Source organism: Rhamphochromis sp. 'chilingali' (assembly GCF_963969265.1).
Source record: "Rhamphochromis sp. 'chilingali' genome assembly, chromosome: 9".
Taxonomy (NCBI): domain Eukaryota; kingdom Metazoa; phylum Chordata; class Actinopteri; order Cichliformes; family Cichlidae; genus Rhamphochromis; species Rhamphochromis sp. 'chilingali'.
Window position 1 is genome coordinate 9,086,444 of NC_137936.1, and position 21,780 is coordinate 9,108,223.

A 21,780-nucleotide genomic window follows, 5' to 3' on the forward strand; every position below is an offset into this window, starting at 1 on the left:
TAAAGTAAATCAACTTTATGTAGCATGTTTTGATGTGTTTCAATGCCATTATGTTATGTGATGAGTATTTAACCTTTCCAAACGTTGGGTTGATAAGAACATCACAATAAAACTAAAAAGAAGATTTATGGTCAAAGATTTGCAAAGTAGACAAAACAGAGTAAAAGCAACAGTCACGACATTTTTTTTAATCTCAGATATGGAACCTCAGATCTTTTACGGTTCAAAACAAGTATAAAAACCACAAAGAAGTGTCTATGGGGCATTCAGTGTGTCACATCTCTCCACACATGAACTTTAGATTGCATTACAGATGATCCCCTGAACAAATACTGATATAACACCTGGCATGTCTTCCTGCCCTGCAGGCAGAACCACCAAAAGCACTGTTCACACCTCACCTGAAATGCAGGGTCTTCTCCAGAACTTTAAAACAACTTCATGCATCTCTAAGATAGATGTCAGCAGCAACTTGGAATCAAGCACTGTCAAGATTTTTATCACAAATGTTGCAGTTCAGGGCTCGCTTAGAAACAATGTATGAAACTCGATGGTATGCATGCATAAAATATATGCAATCAAGCTGACAGATGATTGTTTTTTCCTTTCAACAAATTGGATAGCTTGTGTAGGATATCTTTGGAGAAGCATGAGGTCCTGGCTCGTAGAAAATCTGCCATGTCTTTACTGAATACCGAAGTTATTCTGAAGAGGAAGAAGTCTACTTGCACTCATCAGACTGATCCTTTTCTATTTGACCTCTGCCAAGTCACTTTAAAAAAGAACCTTTATGTTGAGTCAGGCTGCAAAATGAAGGCTGCAGAGCCAATGCCACGGCTTCATATGCGAGAAAAGTCGAGCGGGACAGCTTCTTTTGACAGCATTGAGCCAACAGCTGAATTCTTTTGCAAACTTTCAAACTCCCCGACAGGCTTAATGGTGACTCGCCATTAAAGCTCCAGATTGAATGAAAGGCAGATAATGCAGGTGTGAAAGGACACTGAATGGAATATGATTAAAAACTGGAAAATGTTTAATTTTCTCAACGAGCTTTAGAATATCTTCACAGGCGGTAACTCTGTGTTTGAATAGAGGAGTAAATTAACCATTTTAATGTCATTTTCCATGTACCATCAAATGAATTACATTACTCACCCTTTTTCAAATCAATGGGTACATAACGAAGATAAGAGTTTTAATTTCTGATAAGTCAGACTCGACAATCGCGACATTGTCTGTGCTCTAAGTCACAAAAAAATGGACTTGACGGGTCAAATATTGAGTAGAAAGAAATCAGTGTAACCCTGTAATAAACTTGCATGCACAAAACTTTTAGCTCGTGAATGGAAACTAATAGGAGTGATTTTTGTGTCGTTTTGATAAACACTTTAAAAAGTATGAGGAAGGTGAGCTAAAGTGTATTTTTGGGCGTGAAGAAGAATCTGAAAAGGATTTAAGTTAAAGCCGCTCACTTGTTGAAAGAAAAAAGAAGACATGTATGCACCATTTAGGCCAATTCCTCTTGAAAATTTTCCCTCCACACCTCATGTGTGGGTGGCAGATGGTGCCTCGTTGGTTGTCAGAGAGATAGAAGATGGAAATACAATCGACTGATTTAAAGGAAAGTAACAGCTCCTCTGTGTAAGACTCTTTGCTGTACTATAGCGGTTGTTGAAGAGATGGGAAATTCGACTCAGAGCTGTTCACACAACAATATTTTTTCCGAGTCGTCATGTGCAGCTAACTAATTTGCATATTAATAAACACAGAAGTGGTATCAAAAGCTTTACATCATCATACTTGACAATTGCTTACCTCGGTTAGCATTTGGTCTTTTCTTGGCAAACTGTTGTTGCTTCTGCTGCCACTTTTAAAAACGTGCCTGTCATCTTCTTCCCTGTACTATTTTCAGGCATTACAGTTGACATAATTTATAATTTTATATCACAGTTGACGAAATGACTTTGTGTGCTATGAAAGGTGTTGTTTGTAGTGACAAACCCACAGAGAATTCTCACTTTCTTTCATCTCATTGGTTTGTATTTACGGCCTGTGACAAGTGTGTTTTACAGGCTCCAAGTAGCCCAGCAGAGTGCAAAAAAGCCGACTAATTTTTAATTTACAAATACAACTGCCTGCTTTGGAAGTTAAAATTAAGCATTCAGGGTGACCAGTGGAATAATTAACTATAACGTATGCCAAGTTTTGAGCCCAAAATCATTTAATGTAGCTTTAAATTCCATGCAAAAAGCAGCAAATCTCACATCTACCTGCATTTAATAATAAAGCTTTTAAATGCTAACCACTGCTTTCTATGAATGATTATCAAATAACTTTCTGCAGCCATGCATTAAACACGGTTTCCAAGTAAACATAGAACACAATGCAGACAAAAGAATGTAAAACCTATCAAAACATATCTGTCATCATCTAAGTTTTTTGAGATTCTAGCTGGTCAGGTCTTCCTTTATTACGTTTTCTTTTTAAAATTGTGCCAGATCTCTTCGGTGGGTGCCCTACAGCTTCAAATCCATAATGTTGTAGTAAGAGGTTTGGGATCATCTTTCTGACTAGCCAAGACACTTCCTGACCAAAGATGCTGTCCTGATGACCGTCTGTGATGCTCCAAAAACTGTGTACACTCTTTAACATTATTGATGCCTCTGAATCTGCAGGTTACCCAGGACAGACATAAATGAAGCCTCATGCAGTCATGGATGATGGCTCTTCAACTGTGTGGTGATAGTAAATCAAATGCTCCCTCTTCTCGTTAACCTGGAAAAGAGAATTTCAGTTTTTGATTGGTCATCCCACAGGACATTTTCCCCACTTTGCCTCAGTGTTAGACACGTTTGGAGAAAGCAGCTCTATTTCTAGTTTTCATGTGATTTTCAAGTGATTCTCAGCCTCTTGTGGGATTTCCAAAAAGAATCCTACCTCTCTGTGGGTTATGAAAACAGTTTTGTTTTTTGGCCATGTCCCTGCCTACAGAGATTGTTATTCACTTTATGAATCTTTTAATTATGCAGTGCATCATATATGATAAAAACCCCAAATTCTTGGCAACTTTAGATGAACAAATCTTTATTTTAAACAATTTAAATTTAATATTAAGAAACTCAGCCCTGCTGAATTCTTTTTATGCCCAGTCTGTCACTTATCATCTTAATTACTGACAGATTCTGAAACAGGTGTTTCATAGTTTTTTCTTGAGCACTGCACAACTTCCCCAGTCTTGTATTTCCCTGTCCCATCTGTTTTTGAAGCATGAAACTGGCTCCAGCTTCGATGCATGTCTATTTTTTAAAGGCTGTTTTTCAACATTTGTCTTTTGAGTTAAATTTGAAATGATTTGAAAAGTATTGTTGTCTGATTTAGTTTTCTGTTTTACACATCTGTTTCTGGTTGGTATACAGCCTTTGAATTGCCAGTTTGTGAACACTTTCGGCTGTCTCATTGTATGACCGTATATCTATAAAAAGGACCCTAATCGTTATTTTCTACTTTGTTTTACAGACAAAGTAGAAAATAACTAATTATTAAAAAAAAGACTGATGACTTATTACACTGTCATAACACCACTGAAAGCCCATAGTTAACAAATAAAGACCGGCAGACAGTGGGACCTGGCGCAGAACACTTTGTCTCTGTTAGTGCGTTAATCCTGATCTTGTTTAAATAAGGTGTGAACCCCTGATAAAATCGTCACAAGGGGATGATCCTAAAACTTTCTGCTTTGATCTCTGTGTAATAATAAATGTTCCATGATGAAATGGTGATACAAATACACTTTCAGTCAGCTACGCGAGACCAGAGCACAGTATAAAGTCTATTCTCTGACTGTGGTATGATAAGGTAGTAAATCACGTCCGTCGTCCCCCCCCCAGGCTGGCAGGCTCACTGATGGGCGGCTCGGCTTGTCGCTGCCCGCCCTGTGGGTGTGTTTAAGGCAAATGGGCCTCTGCATCCACCTGCTAGCGCCCTGCTTCCCTACAGTCAGGAGCGCCCAACTTTCCGACGGAGCACACGCTACGCGTCTGGACACCGCGGGGACTTTTCTTGTATCGAGCGGCTTCCCCCCCACGAGATGTTGATTGTAGTCGTGCGACGACAGCATCCAATCGACTCGCACAAGGTTCAGTTAGGAACATTTTCTCCCTTTTTATTTTCGCGCAACTGTAATTTTTCTCATTGTGTTCACTGACAACTCCGGGGCCAATAGACACGCAGTGCGCACAGGTACAAAGTGCCCCCACCCCACCTCCACCCCACTCCTGAACGGGGTTCGACCAGAAAGCCGCGCCGGGATTTTCTATTGTTATTACTGCTTTCAACTTGGAGAGAGAGAGAGTGACAGAGAGAGTGATCGATCTGTTGGAATTGGTTTGTTCAATGACTTGCAAGGCTGAACTTATATCCGGAGACCCGTGAGGTAAGCCTGTATGGACTGTTCCTTTGTGATTATGTATCTATGTATTTATTTTACACTTTATTTCCTTATTATGAATATCACGCAACATGTTACCTGCATACAGGATCGCGCTTTTTTTTGTCAAATACTTGAATTTATGATTGGCACCACGCCTTACCGACTCTCTCATTTTCTTTTTGAAACAATGAAACAGAAACAGCAAATTATGATCATTATTAATTTCTTTTGATCGGAAAATCAATTCCAGCGCGAATCATTATCACTGTTTATTTAATAGCTGTGCAGTTTACCGTGCGCTCTAATACCGCACCAGACTGTTTACAGTTCTGTCGTCCATGTGTAGCCAAGACTGCCAGTCTGTTACACACATTTCAGCGTGTTTCAGCAACATTCAACATTTTTGCATGAAATTTGTTTTATTATTATTATTCATTGCCGAAGAACACATTCATACATGCACGTGAATAAAGTTGTATAGTGTTTTATTTATTTTTACATACAATACAACACTGAGGAATTTCCCTGTGTCACGGTAACTGTGAAATGTTTTAAAAAATGTTTTTAATCGGCAGCAAATGCAGATGGTTATTTTCTTGTCTGCTGGATTAAAGCAGCGCTGTAGCCACTGAGCCCTGTCCATCCAGATTTTACTGGTTTCCGTCTGTAAGTTTTAATGATTGCATTACATTTGTTCAACACATGTCAGTTAATAAACTGTGAAGAAGCTGAGACCTTTTCTTCTTTTAAGCTATTTGGACTAATATGATGTTTCCATGACTAAAAGGGTTTTTGTTTTTTTGTTTTTTGTTTTTGTAAACTTTTGTATTAATATTTCATATCACTGTCTATGACATACATATTTGTATTTTTTACTTCATGGTACGGTGTGTCTTTCGCAATCCTCGGTGTCATCTGTGAGCGGTGCCTTGTTTGATTTCATGCGCTTGTGCGAAGGAGTTGGCCTCTCTCTTAGAATAAACAACTGGATGGTTTACAAATTGTAAACAGCCGAGGTTTAAACAGCTGCTTTTACTCATAAATTCGCTTCAGCCAACCAGTCTGAAGACTGTTCTGCTCTGTTGAGGTCTCTGAAGGTGCTTTTGAGGTGGAAATTCGTCCAATGTTTGAAGTGTCAGTGGTTTGTGCGGAGAGGAGATATGCAGGCTGTAGGTGTCCGGTCAGTGAGCTCAGGGAGGCTTTATGGGAACAAAGGTGGAAAAGAAAAGTTTTGCAGGTAAAGAGGTAGCTGCATACACGAGTATTTCTTATGGTCAGTCACATATGTGTGAAACATCAGCTGCTTAAAGGTATCTATACTTCATCAACAATTAATGTCACCACCTTTTTTTTAGTTGTTCAGCTTTGAGGCTGTCATTACTTGCAGGCCTTTTCTTTAATCAACAGCTAAGACCTGTATTTGAGATGCATCAATCACAATGTTATTTTTGTGCTATTTTCCTTAAGTAAGTGTGAAGTTGTGGTATAGCCTGGCATTAGGTGAACCCAGTAATTACAGCGTGGTGTCATGATGCAGGAATGCATTTTGGTTGCGTGTAGAGGAGCAGAAGAAAAGCTTCAGTGGAGTCAGCGCGATCCTGCCATTATTTTGTCGCGCTCTGAAAAACAAACATAATTTTTACCAAATGGAAGCAATGTGCAAGTCTCTAAAAGTCTGGCTCCTTTCCATTAGGACTCATCAGTTTAATGAAGCTCCCAGAAATCTGGGCGTAAACTCTGCACCTCGGTGCGGTGTCGCCCAAAACTCGCAGTGTGATGGGGCCCTTGGGAGATACAGATTTGACGCGTCACATAAAATTATAAATGAAAAACAGGCTCACGGTGGCAGATTCTTTTTTGGTTTTAAGTGTAAAGTAGAGTCAGCATCTTCTCTTCTCACGTGTTTCTTTTTGTCCCTGCAGATTTAAAAAAACAAACAAAAAAAACAAAAAGCAGCCTTTGGAGCTACAGGAGGTTGGTCCACCATGCAGCTGGACGGTCTGTGGACGGTCCACACCCTCCTGGCACTGTGCGGCTTGGCTTTTGGGAACCAAGTGAGCAATGAGCCACTGGCCGCGCCCCGTGTCTTCATCTCTTTTAAAGGTGGGAACCTGAACTGCTCTCTTCTACCCTCATCTTCCCTCTTGCTTCTAATTCTTGGTTTACTCCTGGCTTTCCTGTGTTTTAGTCAGTGCTGGTTTTTCCTCTGCCATGAGTTTGCTCACCGGCTGACTGATGAAATGACAGTTGTGCAATTGGAGTGATTGTGGCTTTGATAAGTTCTTGAGGGTTTTTCAGAGGAAGAACTTAGAGCATCACCAGAGCAGCGCTGCGCAGACCACAAACAAATCATGCAACTCTCATACGCACGCTGCTCCCTTTCCTCAGACCTCCAGGCATCATAATAACCACCAGATGCTCCCACTGGCCTGTATTGCACAAATACAAACACAAACAGTGACGGAGCAGATGCACATATTGAGAAATGTGTACGTCTCGCCCATTTTGAGAGCATATACATGATTATTGTTTTAGTTAATCAAATGCAGTGTCTTTATCTTCAGTCTTCTTTAGTACTGAATCTCTAAATTGGAGCCACAAAGAGAGATGGGATAATAAGGAGCATGTAATAACTCCATGGCCATTATGTGATTATTCTCTGGTGAAGCAGATGCACTTTGGGAGGCGGGGGGAGGTTGTATTTGTGCGTTCCATCGGCCATACAGATTAGGTGAGATGGTCTTCCGGGTTCTCCGGGGTGCAGAGTGAGAGAGAGGGTATTACCAAGAGCAAATTGCCAGGATCAGCCAAGCAAAGCGACATCCCCGGGGCCTGTCCTGCTCGCAGATCAAGCCTTTGATTAGCATCCAGAGAAAAGCTCGGGGAGCAAGCGGCAGCTCCCCTGTTTGCTTTTGCTTTCTTCGTTTCCCAGCGCTCCCTGGTAGTACAAGTTGACTTAATTAAGTGGACTGGCACAGTTCATTGTCGAAGGCGTTTTCCTGCTTTAATCAAGTGGGATTTAACACACCAGTGAGCTTACATCCCGAGTTCAGCAGTTTTTTCATTTTCCAGATATCATCTTAGTGCTGTGTTGTTTTAGAGAGAACTGTGCAAATTGTTTGTGTGCGTGTTGTTGGTTTTTTTACTCTATAAGCTGTTCTGTGTCCAGTGAGCTTGTGTATAGGTTCATCTTTGGATGGCTGAACTTATATATTTGAAAGCGACAGACTACAGGCGCTGTTCTTTGGCTGACAAGGAAAAAGCTGGGCACTGCTGCTTACCTGTGTATGTTTGCCTCTCTAGTCAATATGAATTTCACAGTCTACTGCTACTGCCTCTCTCAGAGGAATGCACCCCCCTCTCCATTCAATATTATGACTCCCTCTGCCTTAATTGCTTTTTTGAGAGGGGCCTTGTAGTCCTTACCTTGGCAAGCTGGCTGCACTTCCCCTGATGCATCATGATGTGTAAAGTTTTTTGCTTGAGCTGTTTGGGAAGGCAGTTTGCCTCTGAGCGGCGGCATAAATGGAACACAGCTTGAAGACAAGTATGGGCAATATGCAGGTCTTTTATGGTGAGACTACAGGAGGGTATGAGTTAATTTTCAGGTCCCACTTCATAATTTTTGATCATTATGCCAGTGAGTCACCCTGTGAAGAAAAATCTTAAATTGCAGCTATAAAGCTGCTTGTCTGTGCTGAACTAAACACATGTTTCAAACTGATTAACTTGGTAGCAGAGCAGCGAGGTTAAGAACCATGACCTCTGTCTGGGAGGCCCTCACTTCCCTATTAAAGCAGGTAGAGTAAATCATGGGACCTAATTGCTTTTGCCTTTCCTCCATGTCGCGTGTGCAGCTTTTATAGCAGGAAAACACGTTCGGCGATGCTAAAATAACCCTCTCAGTGTACTTAGAGGACACGGGAAGTTGAACAATGTATCTGCTCATATGCATTTGATAAAAGATTTGTGTTTGCAAAATCTAATGGATAAAAAGTCTAACGGATAAACTTAGCAAGTAGACTTTGTTCAGGCTTATCAGCTGAGGAGAAAGGGCAACTCTGGCTGAAGAAGCCTTCCTCACTTTAAACAGCAAAAAGCTGTAGTCAGTGTCAGATGAGCAAATTGGGGACAAAGCAAACCCATAACAACTAATCAAGTGACTTTTTTTTTTAAGTCGACTGGCATGATAGACTCTTATCAGATAAGTAGCTTATTTACACAGTGAAAGTTTTGATATTAAAATATCTTCCTGTTTGGGGACTGAATCAATTATGGTTTCAATAACAGTTTTTAACACACAGTAATGCACGTTTTCTTCTGTTTTAATGATTTTAATGGAGACATGCATCCTGTGGAGATGAAAACCTGTCTATTGTAATAATCACTTTCTGGCATCTTTGAGCTAAGTTATCTTAAATAAAGCAACCAGTCTTCGTTTAACACCAGATACAGTGCATTAGTGAAGTGATGGGCAGAATTGTGTATGTGCTCCACCCTTTTCTCTGAGACTCCCAAGTCACGCAAGATCTGAGTTTCAACATTTTAAGAGTTACATATTTTCTTTTTTTTAAAATCTTTTAAATGTTCTGCTTATATCACGCTGTGTTGCAGAAAACATGGCATTTTCTAAATGGACAAAACACTCCAGGGAGGAGGGAAAAAGTCATGCTGCTTCTGTTGGCCCACATTTCTGCTATAACATGTTTCAGTTCCTGCATAAAGTAGATCCAAATCTAAATCCATACTAATGGCTCTGCTACTCTGGGCACATGAACTTTAGCCTCATCTGGGCTGCTGTGAGTTCATATGCTTAAAATAATCGCAGAACATCACTTAGGCTGTGCTGTGTTCTTCAAATGCTTTAAATGCAGTTGTTGACATAACGGGCGTGACCGGTGATTACGAAAAAAAGAGAGAAGAAGAAGCCTTTTAATGTAAAGTTTTTCTTAGTCTGCTTAATTGCTAAGGCAGACGGCAAACGTCAGCTCAGAACAAACAGAGGCACGGGGTCAAGAGTCTCCATGCAAATTTTCACTTTGAAAAGTCAGGCCAGCATAATCTACCGCTGAGGGTGGAGCCATGTCTTGCACCACAAAAGAGCACTTCAGAATTATCACCTTTTGGAAACAAGCTTCTCACACTTAACTTCAGCAATGCCACTCTGTCCCGTCAGTACAAGTAAAAAGTCCTTTAAATGCCATAACATCATCAGGATTACAGCACACTAGCCCCCACCTCCTCCCTCTGACTGCGCATGAGGCCAAAGCCACCGGGATGACGGCAGAATGTGGGTCAGCTCCGCTACAATAAACAGGCTCGCCACAGGCAGTGCAGGTGGCAGTAAGAGAAAGCCACCCTGGCTCATCATTAAGCCACATATTTCTCATCTGCACGCCCTCCTGTGAACGGCAAACAGCGGGCTACTATTTTTACCCTACAGGAAAGTCTGTAGTCTATATTGGGTGAGAGTGCATGTGTGTTTTGGTGGGTGGGTGGCAGCGTAGAGGGTTAGAAACTTCCCTTTGGGGTTAAATGCCAGGCATTCTGGTATGTGTCAACCCGTGTTATGGGGTGGTTATGTTTCTGTTTAGCTTTTAATTCCATCGAGTAACAACAGATGAGGATCAAATCTGAAACTGTCATGTAAAAAGCAGTGTAGCAGGGAAGTAGCTGCTTCGATAAGTCAGTAGTTTGGTATCGCTTCGACTTTGGGCTCGGCCTTTTACAACCAGCCTGTCACTTGTCTAGTAAATGTTTAAACTGTTATTGCTGTTGTTCACACAACACATTCCCATGGTCACTTTCTTCTTTGGAGCTATAGATTAGTTGCCCGAATGAACCCAGGCTCTTAACACTTGTGACCTTATCGGCGTGCATGTTTGAGTCTGAAGCCTTAAGTGTTTATTCAGCATTGATTGTTTCAGTGACAAATGCAGTTTAAACTTTTGATCTTTTGTATTATTACTTGTGCATTTGCTGACAGTAATAACAACCTGCAGCTTCCCTTTCAGTTTCTTGATGCACATCTGACTTGCTTCAAGCATACTGGTAGAATTTCACCCTCGCAGTAATATTGCAATGGTGCCCGACCGCGTGCATAAGCCACGAAACCACTGACCCTGTCGTCTGGGGCTGCTGCTGATGTTTTGCTGTGATCTCTAATTACTGTTTGCGAGGCCTGAGTCCATATAACCCCACGGCAGTAGAGTAATGACTGAAAAAGCACTGAAAACCACTATTACTTTGGCCACGTCCCAGACCTCAGCTTGTCTCCACAGCAGCTAAGCTCAGTTATATTTAGTGTAAAACTCTCTTCTCCCTCGGCAGCCACACAGAAGTCATTTGTGGCGCTGTGGTTAACCACTGAACGCAAACGGCCAAGTGGTGACGGTGGTTTAAGTGCAAGTGTAGTTTGGTCCGGAGCAACTTGTGCTCTGCTGCGATCCAGCTGTCAAAAGTGTCACTTAATTGTAACGTCCAACTTGGCCTGGAAACCACTGACTTTTAATTTAATGGAGTGGGTGTAGAGAAGAGTGTGTATATTAAAGAAAAAAGAGGCTGAGCCCGATGTTCCAGGAAATGGTGTTAATCCTCCGCTGCGGTGTACATGACTTCAAAACATTTGTATTTGTAACGGCCGCTCCTTAAACTTTATGGGGAAAATTTGTCTCTCATTTATAATCACTGCTGAGGACTTTAGAATTCACACATTTGTTTTAATTTATGGACATAACTTCTGTTGCGTGGTTTTCCTATAACTTCACACGTGTGAGGAAACACATTAAGTGGGGATTTGTGCTCAAGCAATTAAAAGCTGAGTTCATGTTAAAATGGGATGCAGCTCAGCCTGAAATCTATTTATCTCTCTGGCCAAGCTAATTTCTGAGCACAGCATGGTTTATGTTCACTTCATTGAGCTTCATTTAAATCTTTTTAGCAGTTGGCGTAAATGAAATGTGACTGCTGGTCTGCAGCAGTCCTCACCCAACTTTAGGCATGAATGCTTGTCTGGTCACAGGTAATCAGTGAACGCTTCACAGCGGTATACGTCCAACGGCCTCAGACTGAGAGGTCAGACTCTGGGATCGATTATCTGTCTGTCTCTGCCCCCCTGCAACCTTAACTCTGCCCCCTATTTGGTGGATGACTGATAGTACCGTGATTACATTTTATTTCTGGACCACTGAGTCTATTGTTTTGATTGGAATGCACTGAAGATGAAAAATAACAGCGTACTTTTCACTTAAAGCACAGTGTCATTAGAATTTGTGTCTGTGGATAATATTTTAATGTGATTCGCAATGAATCAATATGTGTTGCAGGTTCTAATTATTCTTTTCTTCAAGTTTTACTCACATCCGTAATGAAAAGTAATGTAATCTGTAATGCATAATTGCTTTTAAATGTGCTAAGAATTTATCGTCATAAAGTTTTGCAATTGAATTTATTCATCTGTTGGCCATAGACTGCAGTACTGCAGGAGACAGTGCTCCTGCCACCCTCACCCCTCTACTTGTCAGGTATATGTGTGGGACAGACGTGTGATATTCCCTGAAAAGATGAGTCTGTTGGCTCCTTTCAGCATGTTGCCCCTGAATCCAGCAGTAAGCTGATGCCCCGTCTCTATCAGTGCCAATTTCCTTCTGCAAATAAACTCGCGTTCACAGTGTCATCTCATAGCCAACCGTTAGCTCTGTCTGAGCCTCCCACCCGGCGCTGATGCTGCGCCTCCTGGAATATGTGTTTTATCCTCTCACTGCCAATCGCTGTTAAATGCGCACAGGCTTTTCTTTATGATGGTCCATGAATTGACTCATTGTGTTTCAGTGTTATTGAATATAGCCGCTTGGCACCTCTGCTTGATTCTAATGCCATATGGCTGTGAGGTTGTAAAGAGTATCACATGCTGCTTGGGTGGTCCTAAGGTTTGATAAAAGAGGGAGTAGTATCATTGCTGGGATTCTCTTTCTTCAGCATATGGTTACTGGATGTAGGGAGTGTGTGTGTGTGTGCAGGTGTGTGTGTGTGTGTGTGTGTGCGTGCAGGTGTGTGCAGGTGCAGAGTTGTTAAGAGAGAACATTGTTCTTATGCTTCTGATGATTGTGGGCAACCAATGAAGGTGACAGCTGATCCCCCACGCACCACTCCCATCCACAACCAGTTGTGCTGCCCCTCATTGAGTGTCCTTCCTGTTAAAAGGGGGATTTTTCATTCCCATTGTCATCAAGTGGTCATTCATTCAAAAAAATATATCCAACATGCTGACTTTCAGTTCTACCAAATTCTATCTGTGACTTTCTGCACATATTTATACTTCACACCTGCACATATGGATAGTATGCATTCAATTGTTTTATAGTGTTGGTTGTGTGTGTGTATGTATGTATGTATGTATATATATATATATATATGTATATGTATGTGTGTGTGTGCTTCTTTTCATGTGTGCCGAGAATTACCAAATTAAATTTCTTTACGTGTGAACATATAATCACAATAAAGGACTGTTCTTCTTCTTCTTTCAGTTAGTTGAATACATACATACACAATTTCTTTTACAATAGGTCTGTATAATATTAATTAATTTAATGGAATCTGATCAAATGAAATTTACTTGATCGGTATGCAGTTTATGCGAAGCATATTTTCCAAGCATATTGATTATTATTATTGTTTATTTATTATTATTATTATTATTATTATTATTATTATTATTATTATTATTATTATTATTATTATTATTATTATTATTATTTGAATAAATAAACTTTTGATTTGATATATTTCAGTTGCATTTTACTCTTAAAATTATTGCTTCATGTTTATGAGAATAAACAACATTGTTTTTAGGGTAGGGGTCTGATTGATAGGATCTTACAATATGAAGCACCTGGAAGTGACTGTTGTTGTGATTTGGTGCCATAGAAACAAAGTTGAGTTGAACTGAATTAAAAATGGTTGCTGTAACCAATTAACAGTTTAACTACTGGTCATATTGGGTAAAGAAAAGCCTGAACTAATTTCAGAAGCCTGAACTGGTAAATAACTCCACTCTAACCATAACATATCAAAATAGCTGCCAAATAGTCTGTTAATTTCAGCTCAGCTCTAATCGAACTCTTATGCCTTAATGTCCTTTTTCCTTCTACTACTTAGCTAACTTTCTCTGGCATCGGAACTACAGTAAATGCACGGGGACTGGGGTGTTTTGGATTCCTGGCGTGTCAGCGGCGCTCTCTTTTTGCATCTGCAGTATGAGATCTGTCATATCGAGAGCAGGGCGTTTGCGCTTTGGTCAGGGTTTCACCTGACGAGCAGCCTTCTGAGTCAGGTGACTCGCCAGTGAAACCGAGATGGTCTCTCAAAATGAATGAGGACCCAGTGTTGTCTCTCCATCTTGTCTTTCAAGGGCATGTTGCTGCATCTAATGCCGCCACCCTGACTCTCCTCACAAGACTGAAAAATACCACCCAAACTGTCCAGATATTGTTGTAATTTTTTCTTTCTTTCCACCAGTAGCTATCTGTTGCACATATGTTTTCTATTTATGGAACTGTACACTCTTCCAGTTTTTTATGAAATTGCCAAAATATGCAGGTTTAGAGCACTAGAGATCTCAAACCGAGCAGAGGACGTGGTTATGTCACAGTATGGACAAATGTGTTGGAGTCGTAAATTATTTTGCATGTTGAAACCAAGTAATGAGGTTAGATGATGTACTTTGTTAGTTTCTGTAATCACAACAAGCTGCCAGGGAAAGGTTTTACTGCCAACAGTAGCCCATCAGACTGTTTAACTCCTCTCTGGAGGGGAGAGGGAGGGGAAACAGGAGGACAAAGGAGGGAACAACTAAGCTGTAGTGCCTCTTCACCTCACTGTGCAATACCTTTTGTGCAATACTTTTGTAAATAGTCAACGGTGCAATAGACTCAATACTTGAAATGTGCAATTCACTTGTATTTTTATTTTTATTCCTATTTATTCTATTTATCCCCTTCGTATATTTTATTTATATTGTCTCTGTATTTATATATATGTGTGTGTGTATAACTCTGTAACTTCTGTCGGTGCTGTGCTTTTTTGGAAATCGAATTTCCCAGAGGAACCCACCCGAGGGATTAATAAAGTTCTATCTTATCTTATCTTATCTTATCTTATCTTATCTTATCTTATCTAAAACTTCTCAAAGGAGAAAACCATCAGTCACCCTTTGTTGTCATTGTACTACATTTTCCTTTGTTGAGGAAACTGATAATAGATAATGATGTAGCATTCCCAGCCTTGACATCTTGGTAACCTGGTTGGTATCTAGCACACCTGCCAGTCTTCTAGGCTCGTTCTTTCCAGGTGGCATAATTAAGACTTCCTGTGGGACTTCATGTCTTTTCTCACTTGTGAAAACAGGGCATTAGCGGAGACCGGATGAACAGGTTGAAGACTCAGACTAGCTTTGTCTTTGCACTGCTGCTGAGGCTGAACATTGTATATTCTTAGCACCAGTGTTTCTCTTGTGGCAGATTAAGGTGTCAGGGAGAATAATGGTCCAGACGGCTTACACAAGTTCTTGGATCCAGCTCAACCTGCGCCCAAGTTTCACAAAAGGTTTACGGTTTCGAATGTGGCATTGTGTGTTTTCCTTTAGGAAAATGTAACTCAAGAGAAACATGGTAAAAAAGACAGGAAGCTGTACACAGAGGTGTGGGAGTAAGATAATGAGACAGGTAAAATGAATTCAGTGGTTGCCCAGGTGAATGGCACCTGCTTTGAAGTGCTTCTTTGTCTTGTCATCTGGGCAGATGGATGACTTGATCCCTATCACGGTCTAATACTCACCAATTTCTGTTATCTTAGATCATCAGACAGAGAATTGTCGTTGCTTTTTGAGACTTAAAACTGTGGATGGTATTCAGGTTTGAGTCATTTATCTGCTCCTGAACACTTCCCTTGAAGCCAGCCTGTCAAAGCACTCTTTTCATTGCAGCTCATCCAGAACACTGAACCACCTTGTCTTCAACCTCTGCAAATTCACCCGCCACCCCCAACGCCAACCCCCTACCGGGGCTGTATGTAGACGTTCATATCATATTCAAAGCACAGTTCTGCCATACCAGCTTTTGAAGGTAACAGTCCCTTTCCTCTCCTGCCTTGTACCTCCTGGTCTGTGAATTTAGTCCTGCACACCACCCCAAACTTCCCCGGGGTAAGCTGCAAAAAGACACTTGGCTCGTTTTTTGCTGCAAACAGCCAAATCATCACTTGTTCGTTCTTGTTCCTTACTTAAGGCTTCTGAATGCTTACCTCACTCTAGCCTAAAGAGTACAATCAGTCCACGTCTGTAGTTGCAGGCTTTTAACGTTATCTCTTCACGAGGTATCTCATATCACCCTCATATCAAGACGCTAAGTATATAGGAGTTGCTCAGGAAGGTCAAGTGGGAGGGAGTGACCCAGACACGGGAGGTCAAGGCCACTGTCACCTTCTGATCTACAACCTCAACATTATTTCTCACCCTCTGACGCTGGGGGGTAGTATTTCAGATGCCTCTTGCAGACTTGGAACTCCTAAGATGAGCACTTTTTTCGTCCCTGCAGTAAATCCACCATAGCTGAGATGGTGCAATGCACTGTGACGTCATAGACTGCATATTGCCAGTACAGATTAAATGCTGCACTGGACCATCAGTTTGTTAACTGTCAAGACAGAAATGCTGATAATGTTAATGGTATGTTTTCTATGCTTTTGCTGTGTAAACATATTTACTGTGATATCTGACAGCTTGTTTCAATGAGGCCCCAAATTGCTCCCGATGGTCAGGCCGCTACCTTTCATAGCAGCTCTCTGTGTGTGAGGTCGGTCCAAGTACTTGAGCACTTTGGACAAGCATAGGTTTACTATGTACAGTATGAAATGATTTGTTTTACAACTAAAAGATACTGTAGACCATTTATTTAAGTAGAAGCACTGATAGCACCCAGTTAGTGCTCAGGTAAAGTATGTATAGTAACCATGATAAGATAAAAATATTTTAAGTATTAAAAGTGATTGCAAATCGATTATTGTTTCTCATTCATTGACTTTGGGGCAGCATTTTACTCTTGGAATTAGCTGAAGTGGAACAGATTTTTAAAAAAACAAGAGTATTTTGAGATTTTTGTGTGTTTTGCATGTAAATTAAATAATCTGAAAAGCACCTAGTAGCACAAGCTGTCATATAAAATCTACTGGAATGAAAATAATGTTTATTTCTGATATGCTGTGAAAGTGGAAGTAGCTCAAATTCCAACTTAAGAACAAACCATAAAATTTGCAAATATATTTAAAGGTGGCTACTTTTCACCAATTTATTTTTCTAACAATATGCTATATTTACATTTGATCATATGAGGATTAGTTAGACTGTTCAACAAGCAATAGAGATTAATGTTGAAAAAAGGGTTTTGCAAACATTAGGTCATGTTAGTGAAGCTGACGTAATCGCTGCCATGTAGTTTAAGTCATAACACAGAGTTTTTAAAGTGCGGTGTACAAGAAGAGCATACATCCATAAATATCTTTTTCAGCTGAAGCCCCGGCTCCATTCATGATGTTTCTAGTTGCTGTGTATCAGTGCAGCTGGCCGCAGTGATGAAACTGGATTATTTCTGCTGCGCTGTGACTTTTTATTGGGGTTTCAGAAAATTTAAAAAAAGTGATAGTAAGTAAATCCAGGGCAATATTTGACCTCTTCAGATTCGCATTTAGTGACAAACAAATGTTCATTATCAATCACCAGTCACCCATACTGCTAGGACAGAGAAAGTCGTCTGTGAGATTGGAGTGCAGAACACAGAAACTGTGCGCTATTCAGCTCATAAACTGCAGTCAGCAGTTCACCTCCCGCCTAAAACCTTTCACCATGTTTAGACCCTGCTTCCCACCTCTTCATCCGATCACTGATGAGGTCATACATTATTCCACGTTGGTAAGGGGAAATGAGGCCGTTTGGAAGACACACTGAAGAGTTTAACCCATAAGAGCACTCGGGCATAATACAATGCATGCACTTTGATGTCTTTGTTGTGGTGTGGTTTTGAAATGCTGATTTGGAGATTTCTCTTTTGCATGTTGGTGGAGTAGGTGTTAATTGCAGAGTGTGGGGACGGACTCTTGATCCCACCCATTGAGGATGGGCTGGGGCCGGCAGTGACCCCCTGATAGGCTTGTTTTTTTGTAAATGTCCCCCCTGTGGTGTTGTGTCCTCTTGATTGGTGAGGGAGATGAAAAAGGGGAGACCCTGGCATGCAAGTCCCCTTGTTGTTGTTGTTGTTTGGCGTCGCCCACACACTCTTCCCCCTGTGAAGGTCCTATAGCTGCAGGGGTGTTTGTGTAGGTTTGCCTCTTATTCATAGAAGTTCATTCACATTCTGGGAGACCTGGGGGTGGACGTCAAACTGGCATCAGGCCTTTTTTGTCAATGAATGCCGCACACAGGATCCCCGCAGGCCTTTTACCGTGCTTCCTATAGGATTCCTCGGTCCGGGTCCGAGGAGCACCACTGTGGCGCTCCAAAGGGAGGACAGCAATTTAGAGTGGAGGTGAAAAATGAGGTCCTCAGATGGGAAAATGAAAATCAACAAGAGGAAAAGAGACTGTTTACATCCTGCACTCCACCTGGCACGCTGCCAGACCAACAGTGGGAGATGTGTTGCAATATAAAAGCAGAGAGGATTATGAGTAGTAAGGGAAATATTTGTGAAACTATTTGGTAATGCCCTGGTGTTGCTAACTTTGTTCTGTCATCCTTTTCTTTGATTCTCTCGGCGAGATGTACATGCTCATGAGCTCTCCAAGCCTCTTATTGTTTTGTAAATCTTCAGATGAAAGAGCGTGGTGTTACTGTGTGTTCTAAGTCCCTGTTTGACTTCTTAACTCAGTTGCTTGTTTTCCTGCTTAGCCCTTCAATGGTGGGTTAATGAATACTTTATTGCCACTTTACTGTGTGGATCTTAGTGGCCGTATTTAATTTCTCCCCCCTCGAGGGACGTCCTGTGGCGTTTCCCAGAGTTTCGGCGCAGCCTACTTTGCATTTCTTTTCTGCGAGAAGACAAACGCGCCTAGAGTCCAAGATGAAGCGCTCTGACAGAGGGAGGCCGGGACAGAGAAAAGGGGATGAGAGGAAGAGAGGCAGGCACAGAGTGAGCTAGGATTTCACTCCCACTTCTTTCCCTCCGAGCTCTGAATCAGTCCAAAGTTCCTCTCATGGGCTACAGTGTGGATCAGGTTTTACCCCTGCTTGTCTTCTCCTACCTTCCCAAGTTTTGACATGCTTATGTTTTATCTTTCAGGGTGGAATTAAAAGCAGCACAGTAGGGCTGCACAGTCAAGAATAGAGTTGCAGAAAGTTTGTTGGATGAGCTCTCCAGGATAGACACAGAAAAAAAACATAAACACAGAAAACCCATTCAGTAATCATACACCATGGGATGTGTCCATATTTTGTCATTTAACTGGAGTTGAGCTTCAGTGGTGTGGATTTCAGGGAGCAGTGAATGCATTTCTGTGTCACTGTAGTTGACACCTAGAGAAAAAAGACAAAGCTCTCAGGTCCACCTCATGTGGGTCACCACTGATATCATAGCCCACCTTGAAAGTGTTTCTTCTCTTCACTCAAAATGCTGTCAGACAGATCTCAGTAATCCTGCTCAACTGTGATGAGTGTTTGCTGTTTTAAAGCCTGTAATTAAGTCAGTTAACCTCCCCTCTGTTCCAAGAGGTTCCAGAGAGAGAGGTTCCAGGGGGTCCAGGCGCCCTTCTCTGTCACATGCTGAACCCCGTGGTGAGCGATGGGTTTTTAATGGAGGCCTCCCAGCACAAAACCAACCTGAGGGAATATTTAAAAGATTGGCACAAAACAAAAAAGCGCAGGAATGAATAAACAGCCCCTTCCTGTCCCCGTAAATTTGGAAGCCTCCTTTTTCCAAAGGTAATTGATTGGAACAAATTAGCAGCGGAAAGATAAACTATGGCTAGGTGAGATGCTGGGCTTCTGGTGATACGCTCTGGGCATAATTAACTGTTGCGTTGAGGCCCGTGGTAAAGCTCGCCCCTGTGTTTGCCGTATTAGCACTAGTGCTGGACTCTGTGGAGACGATCTGTAAATCTACTCTACGTTCAAGCAAAGTGTTTGAGTTGTTTTAGGGGATGCAGTTTGTTTCCACAAAAGTATTACGCCAGAAATAAGAAAAAAAGTTGGGCGTTGCTTAGACTGGCAATGATGTGGGAGGCACTTGTTGCACATGTGCTATTGTGGTGGTTGTGGTCATCAGTTTGGACATAGGGTATTGTAGTTGCACCTCATATTGCACCTTAAAAAAAATCCGTAGTGGCATCAGAGACTAAAATCACAGTCAGAAGTAATTACACCATGACTCAGTTTATTATGATTTGCATGGTTAAGGGAAAAGCAGGAGTGTCTTTTAGCTAAAACTAAGGCAACAGAACATGAAAGCTCAGTGAAATAAAATCAACAGAAGATGATAAAACCTGGCATATTTAAATTATACCTAGTTTAAGTTGCACATTATCGGCTTTCCATTCTCTTTCTATTCTTGCCAAAGAAACTTGCAAAATCTAACAACCAAGTTACGTCAAGTTCTGAAACAGCTTTTAACACGCAGACACCAGAGTTGCTGATAGATGCAGCGATGAGTCTTTTCACAGCTCAAGCCTACCTCTACCTCTGTGTCGTTCCAGGTTTAACACATCCACACTTCTTTCTCTTAACAGTGTGCTTCAGCTGCTCGGCAACGCCTCTCGAGATGTCAAGAAAATTCACTTTCATGCGTTAATCAGACGGGAAGTCTGAGCGAGCTCTGAAAAGAGCTGTCATGACCCCAAACAATCACTGACACACCTGATACTTTACCTGTCACAGGGTTCCCTCTCCTTTTTAATTCTCCTTTATGAGCCGTGCCTTCATTGTGAAGGATGCTTTCATGTGCTGTTAAATGTCTGTTGATATGCCTGCAGACATTTTGTCCTTTTGTCGTTAGGGCTTCACACACAAGGTCTGCTGTTAACATTCTCTAATAATGTCATCTAAATTAGGGCTGATATAACGATATATATCGAATGACAATATAAAAACGTCTATCGTTTCATTTTACGCTATCATTTGTTTCGTGGTGTCGCAAAATAAACTGTTTACGGCAATATTTTTTCATCGTTTTAATGGTCACTGTAGTGACTATATTAATTTCTTAAGTATTTCTTAATTTCTAAGCAAGTGCGACGTTCGTGACAACAGCTGTGTGCAGATCAACAGTGCATCATATATCGAGTGCGGGAGAGAGTATGAGCGTGCAGCGTTTAAAGCGTGGAAGTACTGACCTTACTTTGAGTTTGATTCCATAAAAAGTGACAAAAACATTAGCGTCCATCGTGCGTGGGAAGAAAACTTCTTTTTACAGCGAAAAAAAACCCCTAAACTTCCAAGCAAGCACTGAGTGCGCTACCACGTAATGGGGAACTCACAGAGAAACTCGCGGATTCTTCCACTGACCGCCGCGGCACACCTGCACCAGGGTAAACCTCCGCCTACCCAACTCCTGCTTTACAGGTGAAAATAGAGCAAAAGGACCGCTAGTCTTTGACTTTATTTATTTTCTGCTGTGTTTTACTTGCATCTATTTGAAAGACTGAGTGTAAACACACACAAAAAAAAAACATTATGTGCTGGAATGTGCAGAAATTAAAATATTAAACAAATTTCTTCCAGTCAGAGAATGTTGCATATAATTAAATTTTTGCTTGATGCATAAAGTTAAAAGATTAAAACTAATAAAACAAGTTTTAAAAAGAGACTTTTCCATTTGATTACATTTTGTGTGATGGATTATGTAGAAAAAGTAGAATTGGGCTGAAAGAGCTATCGCTTTATCACCTATTCAGGTTGTAAATCGTGTTTTTAAAAAGTAACTAAGTAACTAAGTAATTAATTACTTTTGAAAATAAGTAATCAGTAAAGTAACGGGATTACTTTTTTGGGGAAATAATCAGTAATTAGTTACTGATTACTTTTTTCAAGTAACTTGACCAACACTGTTTGAGGTTAGCAACAACAACGGTAACAGCATCGCGTGTCTGCTTGATTATGTTCCACATAAACCTTTCACAATAAAGCTCAAGATCTTGTTGAGACTTTTCAAAACACCGCTTTTTAGTAAAGCTTCCATCTGCAGCCTTGGTTCTCAATCTGACTCTTGCTTGTTTTGATTTAAAAAGGGCCTTGAGGTTTATTGTGAGAAATAACATCTGACAAAATGAGGTGTGCTCATTTCTGCAACCTAGACAAGGTTAAGGGGAAGATG

General features: G+C 41.1%; 1 protein-coding gene across 7 annotated transcripts in view; it reads left to right on the top strand.

Annotated features, from left to right (window-relative positions):
* The first annotated feature begins 3,985 nt into the window (after nt 1-3,985).
* sema3fb (sema domain, immunoglobulin domain (Ig), short basic domain, secreted, (semaphorin) 3Fb) overlaps nt 3,986-21,780 on the top strand; it is a 59,825-nt gene continuing 42,030 nt past the window's right edge. For all 7 annotated transcript variants that reach the window (XM_080891159.1, XM_080891160.1, XM_080891156.1 and 4 more), the window contains exons 1-2: nt 3,986-4,432; nt 6,352-6,532. In XM_080891159.1, the coding sequence (XP_080747285.1) occupies nt 6,415-6,532 (118 nt within the window). In that variant the 5' untranslated portion in view covers nt 3,986-4,432; nt 6,352-6,414. The remainder of the gene's footprint in view (nt 4,433-6,351; nt 6,533-21,780) is intronic.